Source organism: Neomonachus schauinslandi, chromosome 10 (assembly GCF_002201575.2).
Source record: "Neomonachus schauinslandi chromosome 10, ASM220157v2, whole genome shotgun sequence".
NCBI lineage: Eukaryota > Metazoa > Chordata > Mammalia > Carnivora > Phocidae > Neomonachus > Neomonachus schauinslandi.
The window spans coordinates 88,180,102-88,201,985 of record NC_058412.1 but is presented as its reverse complement, the minus strand read 5'-3'; the positions used below and the strand labels follow the sequence as shown (position 1 = coordinate 88,201,985).

Genomic DNA, 21,884 nt, shown 5'->3' with positions numbered 1-21,884 from the left:
AGTTTAAATTATGTACAAAAATGGAGTGACTGCTATGATGAACTCCTTCCATGTACCCATCACCAGCCTCCACCTATCTTCAAGCCCCACTCATGACCTCTCGTTTCCCTCACACCCATGCTACTCCCAGATTATTTAAGCTAATATCAAATAGCATATTGCACTTGTTGCTGTTTCAACAGGTATCTCTAAAGATAGGGTCATACCGTTCTGACCGCTAAGATATTGACAATAATTTTCAGGCAGTTGACAAACTTGTTGATTGCCTTATAATTTTTTTTTTTTTAAAGGATTGATCCAGGCAAGTTCCTTTTTTTAAAAGATTTATTTATTTGAGAGAGTGAGAATGAGAGAGAGAGAGTACATGAGAGGGGGTAGGGTTAGAGGGAGAAGCAGGCTCCTTGCTGAGCAGGGAGCCCGATGCGGGACTCGATCCAGGGACTCCAGGATCATGACCTGAGCCAAAGGCAGTCGCTTAACCAACTGAGCCACCCAGGCGCCCCTGCCTTATAATTTTTTAACAGTCTGTTCAGAAACTTATTTGCACTTGGTTGATATGTCTGTTAAGTCTCTCTTAATCTATAAACTTCTCCTCTTTTTTACTTTTCTGCCTTGCAGTTTATTTGTTGAAACTGGGTTTGTCCTGTAGAGTGTCCTACAGTCTCTATTTGACTGGTGTCCCTCGCTGGTATTTTTTTTTTTTTTAAGATTTTATTTATTTGAGAGAGAAAGAGAGAGAGAGAGATCACAAGCAGGGGGGAGGGGTAGAGAGAGAAGCAGACTCCCCACTGAACAGGGAGCCCGACGTAGGACTCGATCCCAGGACCCCAGGATCATGACCTGAGCCAAAGGCAGCCGCTTAACTGACTGAGCCATCTGGTATTTAACTGGTATTTAACCTGCTACTTTGTCCCAAGGATTTTGCTCTCACCAATTCTACTCAACATCATACTGATGGTTTTAGCTGGGGTATTTAGGCAAGAAAATGAAATAACAAGCATCCAGATTGGAAAGGAAGAAGGAAAGCTATCTCTGTGTGCAGCTGACATGATCTAGAAAATCCTGTGGAAACCAATAAAAATATATTAGTACAAATGAATGAGTACAGCAGCGTTGCAGGTTGTAAGATCAATATACAGAAATCAACTGAATTTTTATATAACTGTAATGAACAGTCCAAAAGTGAAATTAAGAAAAGAATTCCACGGGCGCCTGGGTGGCTCAGTCGGTTAAGCGACTGCCTTCGGCTCAGGTCATGATCCCAGGGTCCTGGGATTGAGCCCCTCATCGGGCTCCCTCCTCTGCGGGGAGCCTGCTTCTCCCTCTCCCACTCCCCCTGCTTGTGTTCCCGCTCTCGCTGTGTCTCTCTCTGTCAAATAAATAAATAAAATCTTTAGAAAAAAAAAAAGAAAACAATTCCACTTAAAATAGAATCAAAAAGAATAAAATTCTTAGGAATTAATTTCCAAAAGAGATGTAGACTTACATCCTGAAAACTATAAAACATTGTTGAAAGAAATTAAAGGAGACCTAAAAATGAAATGACATTACATGTCCATCCATGTCTTAGAAGACTTAATCTTAAGATGGCAAAACTCCCCAAATCTGTCTATAGAGTTATTGCAGTTCCCACTAGAATTCCAGTTGTCTTCTTTGCAGGGATTGACGAACTGATCCTAAAATCCAGATGAAATGCAACAGATCAGAAATCATTAAAACATATTTGAAAAAGAAGAACAAAGTTGAAGGACTCACACTTCCCAATTTTAAAACTCACTATGAAGCTATAGTCATCAAGACAGTGTGGTATTGGCATAACGATAAACATATAGAACAATGGAATGGAATTGAGATTCCAGAAATAAACCCTCACATTTAGAGTCAATTGATTTTTCCCCTAGTTTTTCAAAATTGTGGTAAAATAAACATAACAGAAATTGCATTCATATTGTACCATACTCCCCACCATCCCTCTCTAAAACCCTTTCCATCTTGCAAAACTGAGCCTCTATATCCATTAAACACTAACTCCCCATTCTCCCCTCCCTCAAGCCCCTCCCTCAAGCTCATGACAGCTACCATTCTACTTTCTGTCTTTCTGAATTTGATATTCTAGGTACCTCATATAAGTGAAATCATGCAATGTTTGTTTGTCTTTTTGTGACTGACTGGCTTAATATCTTCAAGGTTCATCCCTGTTGTAACATATGTCAGAATCTCCTTCCCTTTTTTTTTTTAAAAGATTTTATTTATTTATTTGACAGACAGCGAGAGAGGGAACACAAGCAGGGGGAATGTGGAGAGGGAGAAGCAGGCTTGCTGCTGAGCAGGGAGCCAGAAGCCTGATGCGGGGCTCCATCCCAGGACCCTCGGATCAGGCCCTGAGCCGAAGGTAGACGCTTAATGACTGAGCCACCCAGGTGCCCTGAATCTCCTTCCTCCTTTTTAAGACTCTATGAATGTATGTATATACTGTATGTATATCCCACACTGTGTTTATCCATTCATCTGTCTGTAGACACTTCAATTGCTTCTGCTTTTTAGCTACTGTGAATATAATACTTTTATGAACGTGAGTGTACAAATACCTCTTCAAGACCCTGCTTTGAATTCTTTTTGGTATATACCTAGAAGTGGAATTGTTGGATCATATGGTAATTCTGTTTAACTTTTTGAGGAAACCTCATACTGTTTCCCACAATGGTGACACCATTTTAGTTCCCTACCGGTAGTGCACAAGAATTCTAATTTCTCCACATCCTCACCAACACTTGTTCTTTTTCTTTCTTTTTTGATAGAAGCCATTCTAAGGGATAAAGTATCTCATTGTGGTTTTTTTTTTTTTTAAAGATTTTATTTATTTATTTGACAGAGAGAGACATAGCAAGAGAGGGAACACAAGCAGGGGGAGAAGGAGGGGAGAAGCAGGCTTCCCCGCAGAGCAGGGAGCCCGATGCGGGGCTCGATCCCAGGACCCTGGGATCACGACCTGAGCTGAAGGCAGACGCTTAACGACTGAGCCACCCAGGTGCCCCTCATTGTGGTTTTAATATTCTTTATCTACTGATAAGTGTTGTTAAGCATCTTTTCTTGTGCTTACTGGCCCTCTAAATATCTTCTCTGGAGAAACGTCAGTAAGTCATTTGCCCATTTCTGAATTGAGCTGTTTGTTTTGTTGCTATTGTTGAGTTTTAGGAGTTCTCTATTCTGCATATTAATCCCTTACCAGATACATGATTTGCTAATACTTTTTCCTGGGTTATCTTGTCACTTCGTTGATAGTGTCCTTTGATGTGGAAAAGTTTTTAATTTTCATGAAGTCCAGTTTTTTTCTTTTGTCACCTGTTCTTTTGGTAGCCTATATAGTCAATTGCTTTTTTTTCTTTTTAAAGAAAAGGGTGCCAAAACACTCAATAGAGAAAAAATAGTTTTTTTGATAAATGGTGCTAGAACAGTTGGATGTCTACATGCAAATAAATGAAGTTGGATCCCTATCTCACACTATATATAAAAATTAAGTCAAAATGGATCAAAGACCTAAATATAAGAGCTAAAACCATAAAACTCTTAGAAGAATATATATATGGGTAACTCTTCATGATTTGGCAGTAGATTATCTTAAAAATGACATCAAAAGCATAAGCAAGAAAAGAAAAAATAGATAAATTGGACAAGAGTAAAAACTTCTGTGCATCAAAGGATATTATGAAGAAAGTGAAAAGACAAATAGAAAATATTTGTAAATAATAAATCTGATCAGGATTTGATATCCAGAATATTAAGAACTCTTATAGGGGTGCCTGGGTGGCTCAGTTGGTTAAGCGTCTGCCTTCAGCTCAGGTCATGATCTCAGAGTCCTGGGCTCTAGTCCCACATCGGGTTCCCTGCTCAGCGAGGAGCCTGCTTCTCCCTCTCTCTCTGCCACTTCCCCCTGCTTGTGCTCTCCTGCTCTCTCTCTCTCTCTCTCTCTCTCTCTCTCGCTCTCAAATAAATAAATAAATAAAATCTTTTTTTTAAAAAAAGAACTCTTACAACTCAACAACAAAAAGACAGCCTAGTTTAAATATGGGCAAAGCACTTGAATTGACATTTTCCAAAGAAGGTATACAAATGGTCAAAAAGCATGTGAAAGGGTACTCAGCATCATTAGTCATCAGAGAATGCAAATCAAAACCATGAGCTACTGCTTCACACCCACTTGAGTGGCTATAATTGTAAAGACAGAGAACAAGTGTTGGCTAGGATGTGGAGAAATTAGAATCCTCATATACTGCTGGGAGGAAGTAAAATGGTAGACACACTTTGGAAAATAGTTCAGCAGTTACTCAAAAAGTTAAGCATAGAATTACTGTGTAAACCAGCAGTTTCACTCCAAGGTTTAGTTCCAGGAAAAATGAAAACCTATGTCCACACATAAAATTGTACATGAATGTTCATAGCAGCATTATTCACAATAGCCCAAAAGTGGAACAAGCCTAAATATCCCTCAGCTGATAAATGGATAAACAAAATGTGGAGTGGTCATACAATGGAAAGCTACGCAGTGATAAGCAGTACTGATGTGTGCGCCAACATGGATCAACCCTGAAAACATTATTCTAATTGAAAAGCCAGATACAAAAGGCCATATGTTTGTATGTTTCCATTTATGTGAAATGACGAGAATAGGCACATCTGTAGTGACGGAAAGTAGAAGAGTGATTGCCAAGGTCTGAGGGAATAGGGAAACTGGGAATGATTGCCAGTGAGTATGGGGTTTATTTTTGTGTGTGTGTGGTGAAGTACTGGAATTAGTGGTGGTTGCACAACTTTGTGAATATGCTAAAACCATTGAATTGTTCGCTTTAAAGGGTGAATTTTATATGGGATGTGAATTATATCTCAATAAAGAGAAAACAGGTTAAGGGTGCTCTATCGTGCTCTTTTTCTGTCTTCAGTTCAGAAGCCCACTTTAGCAAGATTTTCGACTTGCTGTCAGTTAGCTATTTTGTGCCTCTTTTGAATACTCTCAAGCTCATGGCAAAATTTGCCTTCCTAGGCTGAAGTGTGCCTACAACATTCAAGGTAAAAAGAGAAAAGAACAAAACATCTGCTCTTAGCCTGCCTTTATGTAGTGTGCTGGTCTTTGACTTTAGTAAATGTTTCATGAATAAGAGGTTCCACAGTCAGATAAATTTGGAAAATGTAGTTAAACATGTTTCTTAACTTGGAGCTGGGGTGTATTACTGGGTAAATCCTGCCTCCCCCACATACCCAAAATATTTTTGGTGGAACATGCTCCTTGAAATTGCTATGGGAGTTAAGTCAATATTTTGAAATACTACTCTGAATCAGATTACTGTTTGTGTTAATACCATTCAATTTACTTAATAGACACTAAACCATTTTTTTATGACCTTGATGTTTTTATTTTTCCACAAGTTTGCTTTTACCCTTCATAATTTATCAGATTCTCGAAGTGTGGTCCAGAGATCCCTGGGGCCTCTGAGACCTTTTTAAGTGGTCTACTAGGTCAGAACTATTTATTTTTATTCTATCATGACTATGTGGTGAAGTTTTTCAGGGGCTATATGATGTGTGATATCTTAACAGATTGAATGCTAAAGCAGAAAATTTATTAAAGAGATTTGTAAAAATGTAAAACACTGCTACTCTTCTCAGTAAATTTGTTTTAAAAACTCTCATTAAATTGTGTTGTTTATGTTAATATTAATGGGTTTATTAGTTTAAAATGAATTCATATATACTTAAAAAACATTAATTTATTTTAAGTTTCTAACTTGATAAATACTGATAGATATAATTCCATTAAAGAATAGCTCTTGAAGTCCTCCTGAAGCCAAAAAGTTTAAAACACACTCATCAAGATAATTAGTGTGAGCCATTTGTGAAGTTTAACACACTGAAGTCAGATTACTGGAACAGTTATCCATCTAAACCATTGTGGGATGGTTTCCAGTCAGGTGAAGAAGTTGGTACTTTGTTGCTTTCTTTCTGATTTTTAACATTTCACTAGATTGCTTGAATGCAGTTGGGATGCCACAGGAAAGATGCTTTTAGGTTTTAGTTTAAAAAGATGTCACATCCGAGTCCCAGGGAAGATGGCAGAGCAGAAGGACCCCAAGCTCACATCGTACAGATACCCCTCGCTGACTCCCACATCAGTGTGAAAACCGAGAAACTGACCTGTGTGTGCGGTGAAGTACTGGAATTAGTGGTGGTTGCACAACTTTGTGAATATGCTAAAAGCCTGGCAGAACAGATTCTCCACAGCTAAGCATAGAGAAGAGGCGGCCACTTCAGAGAGGCAAATAATAAATACAGCCAGTTAAATAATTAGTAAACAAGTCACATAAATTTCATGAGACCATATGAAATTAGAGAATTACTGAAACCACTGGTTTCATTTTTAGGATACGTGTTATAATCTGTTCACTATATATAGGTTAGTAACCTGGCAATAAATATCTTTGGCTGTTAAACCAAGCTTCATTTTGATTATTAATTCTTATGTAGTTTGGCAGCTTTTTTTTTTTTTTTTTAAAGATTTCATCCATACATTTGACAGAGAGAGACACAGTGATAGAGGGAGCGCAAGCAAGGGGAGTGGGAGAGGGAGAAGCAGGCTGCCCACCAAGCAGGGAGCCCGACGTGGGGCTCAATCCCAGGACCGTGGGATCATAACCCGAGCCGAAGGCAGACGCCCAACGACTGAGCCACCCAGGCGCCCCCGTAGTTTGGCAGCTTTTGAAATACCTGGAAATTTCATCATCATGCATTGATTAAATGCCAGATTTTCATATCAGATTTTCAAGTCTAAAAGCCGACTCTAACCTTTGATTTATATAAACTGACAAGACAATATCTTTCCACCTGTTGCGTGCGAAGATATTAAGTAATATTGAAGTGTTGCCTCTGTTTTTATTCACAGTTGGGGTTGGACTTGGAAGAACTGGAGGAAATAGAAGAGGACGCTGGCCTCGGGAACGGAGGCTTGGGGAGGCTGGCAGGTAACCCCGCCGTATGACTAGGGCATGGTCTCTCCTGATATGGTGCCCTGGTCGCTGATCACCTGGTGAGGGTGAGGTCACCTGTGCTCCCAACAGCGGTTTGTCGGGGTAAATTGACCTGAGTGGATGGGAGAGTGTCATCCAAGTGGAATAAAATGCAAAACATTATGTTTCCCTTCACACAAGGATACTTCCTAATTATCATGAAGACCAGGCTTGCTGGTGTTCGGTAGCTGGCGCTGGGGGGTGGTTTCCAATATACTGACCACTTTCCACAGACAGTAATTGGGAGAAAGATGGATAGACACACACATGCATGCACATAGGCAGCACACATACATGCACGCACACACACAAATACATCTGTGCATGCATACATCTGCACACACATAAACCCAGGTACATACACATGTGCATGTGCACACACACACACAATTTATGAATGCAGCCCCACTGGCAATCCATTCCTGCTTTACTGTAGTAAACAGATTGCCCCAAAATAGCAGAGTCATTCCTTTTGGGATATTGCTCCCTTGGGCCATTCTGTTTGAGAGCATATCCAGTTTTGTTTTGTTTTTCCTGTTTGAGTTATTTTTGCTAGCCTTTCAGGGCAAAGGGAGCTGAGTGAAGGACTTAGAAGTGGAGGGGTGCCTGGTGGGCTCAGTTGGAAGAACATGTGGCTCTTGATCTCAGGGTCATGAGTTCGAGCCCCACATTGGGTATAGAGATTACTAAATAAACAAACTTAAAAAAAAAAACCCAAGAACTTAGAAGTGGAAATCACTGTCACCGTGAAATTTGATTTTGCTGTGTGCTTCAAGGCTCTTGGGCACAGTGTTTCTGGAATAGAGTTAAGTCAAGTTTTATGTTGCCCTGGTGTGGGGGGCACGGGAGGGTGGGTTCAGGCCCCTACCACTTTGCATTATTGCCCCTTTTGAGAGTTGTCATTTTGTAAAGGAATCAAACCCCTTAAAATTTATCTGAGTATGTGTATGTGTTTATGTTTTCCAATCTGAAGTTAAATTCTTCAGTAACTACAAAAGCAGCATATGATTCTCCCAAATGAACCAGCACCTGGCTCTGTGTAAGGGGACAGCTGCAAGGCCTGCCCCGCCTCCGCCTCTTCGGAGGGAAAGCCGGTTCGTCCCCTACACCTGCTCTCAAATGCTCTCCTTTAGTTTATGCCATGAGATCCTCCCACACAGGGACCTGAACCTTACTTCCCCCACAGAAGGAATCATGGCGCCCCTCTGGCGGGCAGCACGCAGCCCCTGTGTGCTGTAAGCCCCTAGGGCGTAGCCCCCTGCAGCCCCCTTCACCCTCAGTAGCATTCTCCTGGTCGTAGCCATCTTCCCAGTCAGTAAAACAGCACCCATTTCACCAAGCTCGAGGAAGGCTCCAGACCCCTCGGTCTCCTTAAGGACTTTTTTTTCTTGTTAATCTAGAAGTTTAGTAAGGCTGCCTTTTGGATCTTATTTTAAAACATTGGTTTTTTTCGGGGAGCCTCGGTGGCTCAGTCAGTTAAGTGTCTGACTCTTGATTTCGGCTCAGGTCATGATCTCCGGGTCATGGGATCAAGCCCTGCATCTGGCTCCATGCTCAGTGAGGAGTCTGCTTAATACTGTCTCTCCCTCTCCCTCTGCCTCCCCCCCACCCCAACGGCTCTCTGTCACTTTATCAAATAAATAAATCTTTAAAACATTTTTTTTTCTTCAAGACATTTTGATTGGGACAAAGGCTCCTTATGGTGACATGCTGTTCAGCCACTTTCCTGGGGGCCTTGGGGAACTTTGGCTCTTGGGTGTTTGAGTCCTTATAGATGGCAAGATGTCCGTCCATTCCCAGCCCCATCCCTGTGCCGCCTTCACTGGTGTGTACAGCTATTTTGTGGTGTTACTGTCCAAACAACTTGGATTTTAAGTAGAATGTGTAGAGCTGTTGTGGCCTTCAGCCTGCATGAGGCTCTAGGACAAAGCTGGCAGTTGGCACTGTGTGCTCAGAGGCATGCCAAGCTAGAGGGGGCTGTCTGTGGGGTGCCTCACTTCTGCCCTCACCACCTCCCCCACCCCCATGCCAAACACCCTCTTGGCCCGGCCCCCCTGGCTCTCAAGCTGAAGGGATGGGGAGGGGGCTGTTTCCCTTTCATGAAGTCTGAAGCTGACGGGTCAGCCTTTAATCGCCGTCTGCCACCCAGAGGCTGGTGTCCCAGGGCCTACTTAATGTGGGTGTCTAGGCTTTGCTTCCAGTGGGCTTCGAAGCTGCTGATTGTCTTTGATCCCAAGAAGTGCTTTGTGTTTGGAATTTTCAGCGTGCTTCCTTGACTCGATGGCCACGTTGGGCCTGGCAGCATATGGCTATGGAATCCGCTATGAGTTTGGGATTTTTAACCAGAAGATTGTCGATGGCTGGCAGGTGAGTGAGACTCCCATTTCTTCACTTGTTTCCAGCTCTCATGTGCACAAGAAAACAGGCACTTTCAGTTCAGCCTTTTCTATGTTGATCTCCTTTCTGGAGGGATTATCTGCCAGTCCAGGGCAAAGCAGAGGTGTGACAGGTCAGGGCTATCCTATGACCTCCGTGCTTCCCTTAGAGTTCTCTATGGGCTGCCAGAGGCTGATGTTCTGTGTGAGCTCATCGCACACAACTTTGGGAGCCTGCGAAACTTGTTGGGGAGGGACCCGGGGCCTAGCTGGTCTTACAGGAGCACAGGGGTTGAGGCCACCACGTGCTGTGTGCTGGTTCCCTGTTGTACCTCAGTGTGGAGCAGAGGCGGCCCCTCTGGTTCACCCTCAGTGGGACAATTGACACACAGTAGGTGGAGAAACAGTGTTATCATAGGTTTTGTTCCCGCCTTCTGCCTTCACTCCCTGATGGCCAGTGACGGGACAGTGTCCTGAGTGTCCTTAGAGGCCGGACTGCAAAGCAGCGTGGCTCTGAGGGAGAGTGGGCTTGGATTCTGAAGCATCAAACCACAGCAAATTGAGGTGGCCAAGACCACATCGGTGGAAAGAGTCTAATCTCAAAGTGCAGCCTCATTGCCCTCCACTGGGCAGGGGGACCATTTCCCTCATTCAGGACTTCAAAATGGAAGGCATAGCTATTCCACTTGATTGGAGGATAGTTTATGTAATATAATTTGGGGCCTAAAAGTGACATATAAAGTAGGACTGTGGTTGGGATTAAAAGGTTTGTAACAGGAGAGTAGTACAGAACATGAACAGACTGGGCTGATGGAAAGCTCCTGTGTCTTGAGGGGCTTGGGTCACAGGCAGGTGCAATTGCCAGAACTCAAGAGTATCCTTCAGGTTTATACATTGCGCTGTATATGTATTAACCTAAAACATAAACACAGGATGAACTGTACTTAATGATGTGCATGCTCAACTGTTCCTAGAGAAGTGTACAGATATTTGCAACTGACTTTGAAATGCATCAAGAAATGAATGGGTTGATGGATGGATATGTGATAAATCAAGTATAGCAACATGTTAACAGTTATGGATCCTAAGTTGAAGGTGCGTGAGTGTTTATTGCCAATTCTTTTAACACTTCTGTATGTTTGAAAACACTCATAATAAAAAGTTGACAAAGAAAAGTATGGCTAACAGTAAAAGAAAACTTAAAACAGATTTGTATCTGTTGCTTAATTTGCAGACATACTCTCTCCAACCTTAGAACTGCACTTTTGCTCCTGGTATATTCTGGGTAATTTAATGCAGAGTTCCTTATGTGTGTGTGTCTATCAGAGGCACCCCAGCCCTTGTACACCCATGTGCTTTGGCCCATTCATGCTCCTTACAGTCTGTGCAACGTGCATTCATAAGACAGAAACTCTGAAGCCCCTCCTTGCCTACTTGGTGTTATGGTTATAGGCAGGAAGGTATTTTTGTGTTGTCTTTTGTTTGCTTGATCACAGACATTCCTTTCTTCTGGTGTTCTCGTTCTTCTACCTCTTGCCATCTTGCATAACAGCTTAAAGACAGTTGTGGGATGATAGGTGAGTTATAAACTCACCCTCCTCCCACCCTGTTTTCATGGGAGCCAGTTTTTAATTGAGTTTAGCTGTAGCAGAATTGAATGCAGACAGTGGTCAGACAGCAGTGTTGTTGGCCATGAGGGCAGAGATGGGGGTCCCCTGGGAGGCCTCCCCCCTTCCCCCCCCCCCCCGTAGTCGAGGAGATGCTGCTTCTGCAAACAATTCATGGACGTACTCTGCAGGAGATGGCCAGGCTTTGGTGTTGGAGAATCTCACTAATGTACAAGGACATGGCACCAGATCAAAAGGCAGGGCTGGTCCCATGATGAATAGCTGCCTGCACCAGACAGAAAAGCCCAGCCAGGAGTACGATGCAGAGGCACATATTGAAGCAATAACCTCAGCCACGTCACCTCCCTAAAACTGCAACCAGATATTCTTCTTGACTTTTTCCTTCTGTGTAAGAACCATTAAAACAAAACAAAACAAAACAAGGTGCCTGGCTGGCTCAGTCAGTAGACCATGCAACTCTTGATCTTGGGGTGGTGAGTTCAAGCCCCACATTGGGCATAGAGCTTACTTTATAAAAAATAAATAAAAATTAAAGAATAAAAATTTTAAAAAAACCCTCAAGGTAACATACAGGCACACCTTGTTCTATTGCATTTCAATTTATTGTGCTTCTCACATACCGCATCTTTTACAACTTGAAGGATTGTGGCAATTCTGCATCGAGCAAGTTTGTTGGTCCCATATTTCCAACAGCATTTGCTCACTTTATGTCTCTGTCACATGTTGGTAATTCTCACAATATTGCAAACTTTATTATTACATTGTTCCCATGATCTGTGATCAGTGATTATAACTTGCTGAAAGCTCAGATGATGGTTAGCATTTTGTAGCAATATTTCTTAATTAAGGTATTGTTGGGGGGGGGTTTGTTGTTTTTTTTAAGATATTTTATTTATTTATTTGACAGAGAGAGACAGCAAGAGAGGGGACACAAGCGGGGGAGTGAGAGAGGGAGAAGCAGGCTTCCCGCTGAGCAGGGAGCCCGATGCGGAGCTCGATCCCAGCACCCTGGGATCATGACCTGAGCCAAAGGCAGACGATTAATGACTGAGCCACACAGGCACCCCAGGGTATTGTTTTCTAAGACATAATGCTGTTGGACACTTAATAGTCTACAGCGTAATGTAAACGTAACTTTCATATGCACTGGGAAACCAAAACATTCATTTGACTCTCTCTATCGCTATATTCACCTTATTTTGGTGGTTTGGAGCCAAACCAATATCTCTGAGGTATGCCTGTACTTAGGGTTGCTTGTTAAATTTGAAGAAGAAAGGGGCACCTGGGGCACCTGGGTGGCTCAGTCAGTTAAGTGTCCGACTCTTGGTTTTGGCTCTGGTCGTGATCTCATGGTTGTGAGATCAAGCCCCACGTTGGGTTCTGCACTTTGTGCAGAGTCTGCTTAGGATTCTCTCTCTCTATGCCCCTCCCCCTACATGTGTGTGCGCTTTCTGTTTCCCTCTCTCAAATAAATAAACAGATCTTTTTAAAAAATTTGAAGAAGGGCTCTCGTTTAAATTTTAATTTATATTTATAATTCTTTATTCACTGCTTACCAAATTAATTTATTCCATTGCAACCCCACCAAATGCTTCTACTCAAAGATTGTTAGATCTGTGGGGCTACTTTTGGTTTTATTTGTGGGATTCTTTTTTGTGTATTTACTGGTTTTGGATGCTACCAGGTGCAGTTTTTGAAAAATAAGCTGCTTTATGGAAGGCCTAGCAGAAAAGCAGTGTCTTCCAGTGGTGTGTCCAGGCACTCCTGCGGCAAAGGCAGCCCAGCCCCTGTCCCCACTAATTTGTGGTGTCATTTTCCAAGCAGTGGGCTCCAGTGATTCTTTTTTTTTTTTTAAATAACAACTTTATTGAGTTACCAAGTGGTTTTTAATATATTTACAAAGTTGGACAGCTATTACCACTGTCTATTTCCAGAACACTTCCATCACCCCAAAAAGAAGTCCCGCATGGATTTGCAGTCACACCCTAGCACCTGACAACCACTGATCTACCTGCTGTCTCTATGCATTTGGCTATTCTAGACATTTCCTGTGAATGGAGCCATACGCTACGGGAGCTTCTTTGACTCCGTGTGTATGTGAGGTTCACCCATATTGCAGCATGCAGTGGGACTTCATTCCTTTTTATTGTTACATTCGGGTGATTCTTAATGTCTTTTTACCTAAATGCATTTTTCTGAGTTCATTTCTTTAAGGGTCCAACATGTTAACTTTTGAACACGAGGCCTTGACCAGAACTGGAAATCTTTGCCTTATAGGCAGGCTGTGGTTTATTTCAGTGCCGGGCGGCACCGTCTAGACAGTGTGGTCCATGTGGGCTGAGGGCCTGTCTCCCCAGCGCCCCCTGGGAGAGCTGCCCTCACTGCTGGCCCCTTTCCAGGTGGAGGAGGCCGATGACTGGCTGCGCTACGGCAACCCCTGGGAGAAGGCCCGGCCGGAGTACATGCTGCCTGTGCACTTCTACGGGCGGGTGGAGCACTGCCTGGAGGGCGTCAAGTGGCTGGACACCCAGGTAGCCACCCCGGCACCCCCGGGGAGGTGGGGGGCTCAGTGAGGGACTGCCACAGTTCACTGTCCCACCAGCTTCCCTTCGGGAGTGGGACATGTGCTGTTTCCGCAGACGACCTGACTCGAGGTGAAAGCCTGGGAGGCTTTGTCCTCATACACCTGCTTCTTACACGTTGTCGGGAGCCGCCCAGACAGTGAGAAAGGCTCTGTGGAAGCCCCAGGCTTTGCACTTTAACAGGGGCTTGTGTCGGAGTTGAGACCAGCCGGTGTTGGCTAGCAGGACAGTGTGGTGACAGGGGCAGGGCACCGATTCCCTGGGGGACATGGATAGCCCCCCAGCATGTCGCTTGATGCGTGCACTCAGCACACAGCACAGGCCTTAGTGGTGTCTCCTGGGTATCACCCACCACTGCTGAGCCGTCAGAGCCCTGGGCATTGTGGTGAGCTGGGTGGCTGTCCCAGAACGGGGCATGGGCGTTGACAAGGGGACCAGGACGAGAGCACAGACAGTCTAGTCCAGGCTCTGGGACGACAGATAGTGCACATCTGGGTGGTCTTAGGGGGCAGACGGAGGAGGCAGGAGAGCCTTCATGGGGGCATAGCTGTAACGAACAAGATTCAGTCATCTGGATGTGGGGAGGTGAGCCCAGGAGACTGGGGAAGTGCCGGGCACGGAAAAGTGAGTTGTCCACGTTTTCTGCAGCCTAAGTTTTAAACAGGGTGCATAGGCTAAAGCTAGCTGGAGCCATGTTATGGAGGCCTAAAATGCCATAATAAGTTGTATTTAATTTGAAAGAACAGAGAAGGGGTCAGTTATCCCAGTGCATGTGCTTGTAGAAGATGAGCATATCATGTATGTAGGGAAGCACAGAGACCATGGGGGCATTTCAGGAAGAGTGTGGTGGGGGCCTTAACCTGGAGGGCTGGCCCTGGAGAGGGAAGGAGGGGTGGTTAGGGATGCTTTGCAGGGCTTGTCACTGGCTTGGACAAGGCTGTGGGAACCAGGAGGGAGGGAAGGGGAAGGGAAAGGCGATACTAAGGCTCTAGCAATGCTATCATGCAGTCCTTTTGGCTGTAAGAGTGGATTTCATCTCATAAAACCACATAGGGGAACCTGTCTGAGCCCCCACGGGCATGCCTGAGTGTGAGAAGCCCCATTGGAGGGTCTGAGGGTTGGAAGTGACCTTGAGGCTTGTGCGTATCTTCCTGTTCTTGCTAAGAGTAAAGCAGATACTTGTGGACAGAAGGGAATGGGGGGTTGGGGGTGGCAGGCTCTGTGGGGGGAGAGCAGGCCCTTCATTTTCTGTTGTGAGTAGAGTGTGGGCTGGTTTGGTTTCTCTGAGGGTTAGAGGTCAAGGCCTTCTGCAGACATTGGGAAACAAATAGAAGCCATCTGTGGAGAAGTTAGCTGAGTCCTGAAATTGCACAAGCAGGGTCGAGCAAGAAGAGGGACAGTGTGGAGGGCAGAGGACGAGGACTCAGGAGGTGTGGCTACTAACAGAGCATAAGTGAGGTTGACACAGTGGCCCCTTGAGCAGCTGAGTGGGAAGAGTTCTTAATGCCAATGTTGAAGGAGGTAAATCTAGAGAAGACAGATGTGACCCCAAGAGTGTGGTCAGGACCTTCCCTGCAGGGCCACCACAGGTGCTCCTGGCCTGGGCTGCCCTGGCACAGGGCGAGTGGCAGGCGTCTGGGGCTGAAGGAGAACAGCCAGAGGGCAAGCAGGTTGGCCACCAGCAGGCAGCAGAATGTTGCTGGTGGGATGAGGAGGCTGGGACCGGGGACTGTGTCTTGGGCTGACTTGATCGGACCATCTCTCCTTGGCCAGGTCGTGCTGGCCATGCCCTACGACACCCCGGTGCCCGGCTACAGGAACAACACCGTCAACACTATGAGGCTATGGTCTGCCAAGGCACCCAACGACTTCAAGCTCCATGACTGTGCGTTCTGCCCCTCTTGTCTCTTTTGGATGGCTTCCCCCAGACTTGCCCGCGCAGCTCTTGTCCTGTCTGCAGTGTCCCTGCTGCAGAGGCACAAGGCTCCCTCTGTGGAGGGCAGAGGGCAGGCTCCTCAGAGCACTGGGGCCTCCCAGGGAGCACCCACAAGCAAAGCCAGTGCTCCTGGGACCCTGCACCTTCAGGAAGGAGCGAGGGGCCTGGGGCCCTGTAGGGTGTGTGAGGGCGCAGTGAGACCATGGCTCTGGGGGCACCTCCTGTTCCGGAATGCCCCTCACATGGTTCAGGGAAGTGAGGGAGAAATTGTGGGCAGAGGGCACATGGGGAGTCAAGGAAAGGCACATGGGTCCTGACCTTACCGTCTCTGCGCACAGTTAATGTGGGTGGCTACATCGAGGCAGTCCTGGACAGGAACCTGGCCGAGAACATCTCCAGAGTCCTGTATCCAAATGATAATGTGAGTAGCTCACATGGTTGGTTCTCATCTGCTAGGAAAGTGCACAGGGAGGCTGGGGCTCTCTAGAAGGACCACAGTTCTCAGATGAGACCACATAAGTGGCCACCAGTGGCCCTCGTGTGGCTCCTTGGAGTGAGGATGGCGCTGCATGCTTGATGAAGCCCCACAAGTCCAAGTGCGCCTGTTAGCATCTTCCCCTTGCCCTCTCCCTAAGGGGACTCTTCGGGAGGCCTGTGGGCTCTTCTCACACATCTGCAGTCTGAGGGTTGGCTCCAAGCTGACTCTCTAGGGGGCCACATGCAGGGCAACGTGTGGGGGATGTGTGAGCTTGTCAGACCTCATGTGCAGCCGGCTTCTGCTCTCCTGCCACGTGATGCCGCTTCCCCGAGAGTTGTGTGACCCATTTCTCAAGTGGGGACAGCAGTCCCTGTTTGTCAGTGATGCCTTGAGACATATGCCAGTCATGGTTTGAAAAGCTTTTAGTATGTGCCCCCACCCACTAGACGGAGTCACAACCACTGTCTCCATTGCCACCAACTTTAGTGTCCACTGGCTTTGTTACTGTTGCCAGACAAGAGCCCTTGGAATTTGCCTGAGTGGGTTGTGTGTTTTCTATTTAATCAGCATAGCATGTGCACGTTAGCAGCAAAGGGCATTGGTGCTGAAAGGCTTACAGCCAAACCCACCCATCCTCACCTCCCCGCCACAAACCCTGATGCTTTGGAGCTTGTGCTTCTGAGTGGCTCTGGCTGTTAAGGAACGAGACCTGCGTGCTTGGTGTCCTCACACAGGGCAGTGTGGCCCTGTGCTGGCTGCCTCCCTGTCTGAAGATCACATGCAGGGTAGGCCATCGTCACCTAACGCCTGTGCCCCTGAGCTGCAGATTACCTGACTGGGGCTCGGGATGGTGGGGACAGAGGCGTCAGCACTGTGCTGGCCCCCACAGGCTCCCATTCCATGCACACATGTGCCCCTGCAGTCCCTGGAGCAGGATCCCCCGGCCTGCTGCCCTTCTTGGGTCCCGGGGTGGGGGGGGGTTCCCTCGAGGGCCTGCGGCGGCCCTGCTGGCTGTTGTCGGTGCTAGTGCTGTCCCTGTCTGCAGTTCTTCGAGGGGAAGGAGCTCCGCCTGAAGCAGGAGTACTTTGTGGTGGCTGCCACCCTCCAGGACATCATTCGACGCTTTAAGTCCTCCAAGTTCGGCTGCCGGGACCCAGTGAGAACCTGTTTTGAGACGTTCCCAGACAAGGTTGGTTTGTGGATGGGTCTTGAACCCAGTGCAGAAAGGCAGGACGTTCCCAGGCTCGATTTCTTCCTCAAGGCTGGGCCTTGGGTAGGTAGGGGGATGGGCAGGACAGCAGCCCCCCCTTATCCTGGTCTCCTTGTCATTAGGGGCCGGGCTCCTCCTCCCTGATTAGGGCCACACAAGGCATCCTTAGGAGCAGCAAGGGACACTGTAAAAGGTTCCCATGGGCAAATCGTGATGCATTTGGTAGGCTGGGTTCCGTGATTTTATTTTATTTTATTTTTTTATTTTTTTAAAGATTTTATTTATTTATTTGAAAGAGACAGAGATAGCGAGAGCAGGAACACAAGCAGGGGGAGTGGGAGAGGGAGAAGCAGACTCCCTGCTGAGCAGGGAGCCCGATGTGGGGCTCGATCCCAGGACCCTGGGATCATGACCTGAGGCGAAGGCAGACGCTTAACGACTGAGCCACCCAGGCGTCCAGGGTTCCGTGACTTTAAATAAGGCCAACATAACCTAGTTGGGAGGAACATTCTGGGTCAGGGGGAGCTGTGGAGAGCATGAGGAGGGCCTTGGAGGCAGGCTGAAGGTCCTGCTGAGGAGCTCGCCTACGGGGTCTTCCTGGCCCCTCCCTGTGGCCCCTGTGGCCCTGTTGTATTCCCTCCTCCTTGGCTGGTTGTCATGCTGGGCTCAGCACCTCTGCCATGCTTTCAGCTCCCATTGTCGGCCCTATTGACCAGGCCCCTCAGGGGTGGGCGGCTGAGACCCGCATTCTGTACACACTGACCATGGTGGCACGCATGCAGGCAAGGGGATTGAGGGGGATTGCCCCTTGTAAACTGCAGGTTGCCATCCAGCTGAACGACACCCACCCAGCCCTTGCCATCCCTGAGCTCATGCGGATACTGGTGGACGTGGAGAAAGTGGACTGGGACAAGGTGAGCGCCGAAGGCTGGGAACATGGGGTGATGGTGTCCCCACAGTCATGGGCATGTGAGGTGACACTCTCCCTGTCAGAGCTGGACATACGGAGTGATGGTGTTCCCCACAGACCTGGGCATGTGGGGTGATGGTGTCCCCCGCAGACCTGGGCACATGGGGTTATGGTATCCCCCCCAGACCTGCATGTGGGTGACGGTGTCCCCTGCAGACACCTGGGTACATGGGGTGATGGTGTCCCCACAGACCTGGGCACATGGGGTGACAGTATTCCCCACAGACCTGGGCACGTGGGGTGTCGTTATCCCCTTCACCTTCAGGCCTGTCCAACAACAGTAGTGAGTACTGAGATGCCCCTAGAATGCTGAGGAGGGCCTTTCCCCTGTGGCCTGGGGAGAAAGGGACATTGTCCCTGAGAAGACAGCCGTGGGGAGGAAGACGTTCCCAGAGTGGGTCTGGGGTTTCTCCCAAGGGACCAGGACACCGTGGGTGGGGCAGTGGTGCAAAGGCACACAAGAATAATTTCCTAGAAGACAGGAAAAGGATCCTGACACTTCTTAGAGCTTCTCACATACATTTTTCTCATCTTAGAATTGTGACAAAACCCCCAGAAGTGTTAAGTATAAAGAAACACATTGTTTACATTTTTATAAGTTTGTTCTGACTCATTTGGTCCTAGATACTTGTATAGATTTTCTTAATCTAGTTTAAATCAACATGTAAAACTGTAGAACAACTTTTACATCGTTTTGTAGAACCCAGAGCCCCTCTCTGGTTTGGGGTGCACTTCCAGATGGGGCTGGGCGCCCCCCCACCCCATGATCCCGTCCGCTCCTGGCCAGTGGAGGGAGGTCACACAGGTTCCCAGTGTTCTTGGACTGGGTGTGAGATCAGTTGGGTAAAGTAGAAATAAAGTAGAAAATTGGTGTTCTGCTTTGTTCACCAATAAAAAATAGTTTACAGAAGAAAAGTGAGTCAGTGAATGATGCCAGGTGGTGAGGTAAGCGTTACTCATATATGTGTGTGTGCTCTGTCAGGAAGTAGAATGTACGTGGTCATGTCTGAAATTTGAAGGGCATGGGGCTCACTTGTAGGTTTTGAGGTTCTAGACAAGCCCCAGAGAGCAGAGATATACAGCTAGCTGACTGGGCCCCTTTCTGGTGGGATCCAAACATCTCCCTTTGATCCTGGACTTGCCCCTTGTTTAGGCATCTGGTAGAAGAACTGTTTCTAAACAAAACACATTGGAATGTTCTAGGCCTGGGAAATCACAAAGAAGACCTGTGCATACACCAACCACACGGTGTTACCCGAGGCCTTAGAGCGCTGGCCTGTGTCCATGTTTGAGAAGCTCCTGCCACGGCACCTGGAGATCATCTACGCCATCAACCAGAGGCACCTGGACGTGAGCAGCAGGGATGTGGGTGGGAGCTTGGGGGTTGCTGCATGACCACCCCTCCTGTCGTGGTCAGGGATGGAGGTGGTGGGCGGAGGTGGAGGGCCCTCCTGTCCTCCACGTGGAATGATCTGGCCTGGGACAGGGGCCTTATTTCTTGAATAGCCTCTGCCCAGCAGAGGACTTTGGGGTCCAGGGGCTGTCACCCAGCAGAGGTGATGCCTAGTCCCCACACCTAGAGCTCTGCAGTGTATGTGGGAGTCATGGATTCAGGTCCTTTTAAAACATTCCCATTCCCGAGTGGGGCTCAGATGTGTCTGTTCCTGAAATGTCTTTGTCCTGGGACATCATAGCGGCATTTGGGTGATTTGGAAACAAAGCAGCATTTGTCTTTTCTCTGTTACCTGCGGAGAGGAGAATGGTGCACGAAAAGGGCAACTTAGAATCCAGGTGTGTTTGTAGTTCTTTTTTTTTTTTTTAAGATTTTTTTATTAATTTGAGAGAGAGCACGAGTGAGGGGAGGGGCAGAGGGGGAGAGAGAGGAGCAGACTCCCCATTGAGCGCGGAGCCCGACTGGGGCTCAACTCGGGGCTCAATCCCAGGACCCCAGGATCACAACCTGAGCCGAAGGCAGACACTTAACTTACTGAGCCAGCCAGGCACCCCTGGAGTTCAGTTTTTTAACCTTCTGGTGAAAAAGTAGTTGTTCCAACTGGTCAGACTGGCTAGACCCTGCCTAGGCCAGGAGGGCAGCACTCTCATCTTGTCCTCGTGAGTCCCGTGGCACACCTCAGCACCAAGGTTCTCCGACTGTCTGCCCATGGCAGGACAGGTTTGCCGGGTCCTCCAGCCAGCGCAGGCCGTTCCCTGGGCGGTGCGGCATGGAGGAGCTTCCTTCTGCACTTGGGGCTCTGGGAGGTGCGTCTCGGGAGCTGAAATGCAGGTCTGGGCTGCAGCAACCCCGGGATTTCCTTGGAGGAGCTGGAATCTCCCCCGGGGGCCCCTGGGCCTCCTGCTCACGGCTCTCTGTCTTGGCAACAGCACGTGGCCGCCCTGTTCCCTGGGGACGTTGACCGCCTGCGGAGGATGTCTGTGATCGAGGAAGGGGACTGCAAGCGGATTAACATGGCCCACCTGTGTGTGATCGGGTCCCATGCTGTCAACGGCGTGGCGAGGATTCACTCAGAGATTGTGAAGCAGTCAGTGTGAGTGGGGCCAGCATTTGCCCTGAGCTGACCCTGGATCTGCCTCTGGGACTGTTAGCAGCCATACCCATACCCATGGTGGTGGGGCCTGCTGCCCTCACGGGCACTGACTGAACTGCTCAGGGCACAGCTGTCGGGGGCTCCGACTCAGCGGGTGGTGGTGAGGTGCTGAGGCTTCTTGTCACCAGTGCCTTCCTCTTTTCTGGCTTTCTCCTGGAGCCATCTCCTGCTGACCAAGCGCCGGAGTGCCCCACTTGGGGACAGGTGTCCCATGCCTAGACAGCATGGAGGTTAGGGCCAGAAGAGCCAGGGCTCATCAGCGAGAGGAAGGAGGAATCCTTAGGTCAGATCTCGTGCTCCCCCTCTGTCTCTTGGTGGAACGTGATCTTGGAACTCCTTCCCTCCATCCTCAACCCAGGTGTGTGTGGAGCACCTCCGTGAGCACCAGGTAGACCCCACACCGGGTCTGTCCGTGTGGAGGCTTCTGTGTTTCTGGTGCTGGCCCGAGGGCTTTGTGTGTAATAGTCTTTAGTCCCTGCAGCAAGCCTGTCAGTGGGGTGTGTACCCATTTTACAGATGGGGAAACTAAACCCCGGTTCTCAAGCTCTACAACCTGTACCCTCTCCAATGTCACAGTCACCGTGGAAGATGGCTGCTGGGTTCCACCCCGTGTGGTGAGCGCTCTGTGGCCGAATGTGCAGTGCTTTGAAAAGCACCCGTGCCCAGCATTGTCAAGGTGTGCGGTAACGCGGACACTCTGTGCTCTTTAGAAAACAGAACAGAAAAACTGAGCTTCGTGATCTTCCGGGGGATTTCCTTATGTTCTTTTGCTCACCTTATTCAAAACATAGGGCTTGTGATACTTGCCTTTTTTCTGTTTCAGCTTTAAGGACTTTTATGAGCTGGAGCCAGAGAAGTTCCAGAATAAGACAAATGGCATCACACCCCGACGGTGGCTGCTGCTGTGTAACCCGGGGCTGGCCGGCACCATCGCGGAGGTGAGACCCACTGCCTCTGAGTCCCCAGGGAGTTGTGGGCACAGTTAGAGCCTTGGCTGTTGCCCAGAGGCCTCAGGCCCATCGCCAGCAGGTGCCAAGCGGGGAG

At 47.8% G+C, this 21,884-nt stretch overlaps 1 protein-coding gene across 5 annotated transcripts in view; it reads left to right on the top strand.

The window, feature by feature from the left end:
• PYGB (glycogen phosphorylase B) overlaps positions 1–21,884 on the top strand; it is a 63,887-nt gene that overhangs the window by 28,757 nt on the left and 13,246 nt on the right. For 4 of the 5 annotated variants that reach the window (XM_021700647.2, XM_044919133.1, XM_021700646.2 and 1 more), the window contains 10 exons: positions 6,932–7,010; positions 9,319–9,422; positions 13,458–13,589; positions 15,414–15,525; positions 15,915–15,997; positions 17,100–17,243; positions 18,086–18,178; positions 19,438–19,584; positions 20,617–20,780; positions 21,664–21,778. In XM_021700647.2, the coding sequence (XP_021556322.1) occupies positions 6,932–7,010; positions 9,319–9,422; positions 13,458–13,589; positions 15,414–15,525; positions 15,915–15,997; positions 17,100–17,243; positions 18,086–18,178; positions 19,438–19,584; positions 20,617–20,780; positions 21,664–21,778 (1,173 nt within the window). The remainder of the gene's footprint in view (positions 1–6,931; positions 7,011–9,318; positions 9,423–13,457; positions 13,590–15,413; positions 15,526–15,914; positions 15,998–17,099; positions 17,244–18,085; positions 18,179–19,437; positions 19,585–20,616; positions 20,781–21,663; positions 21,779–21,884) is intronic. The other variant, XM_044919135.1, reaches the window with a different exon arrangement.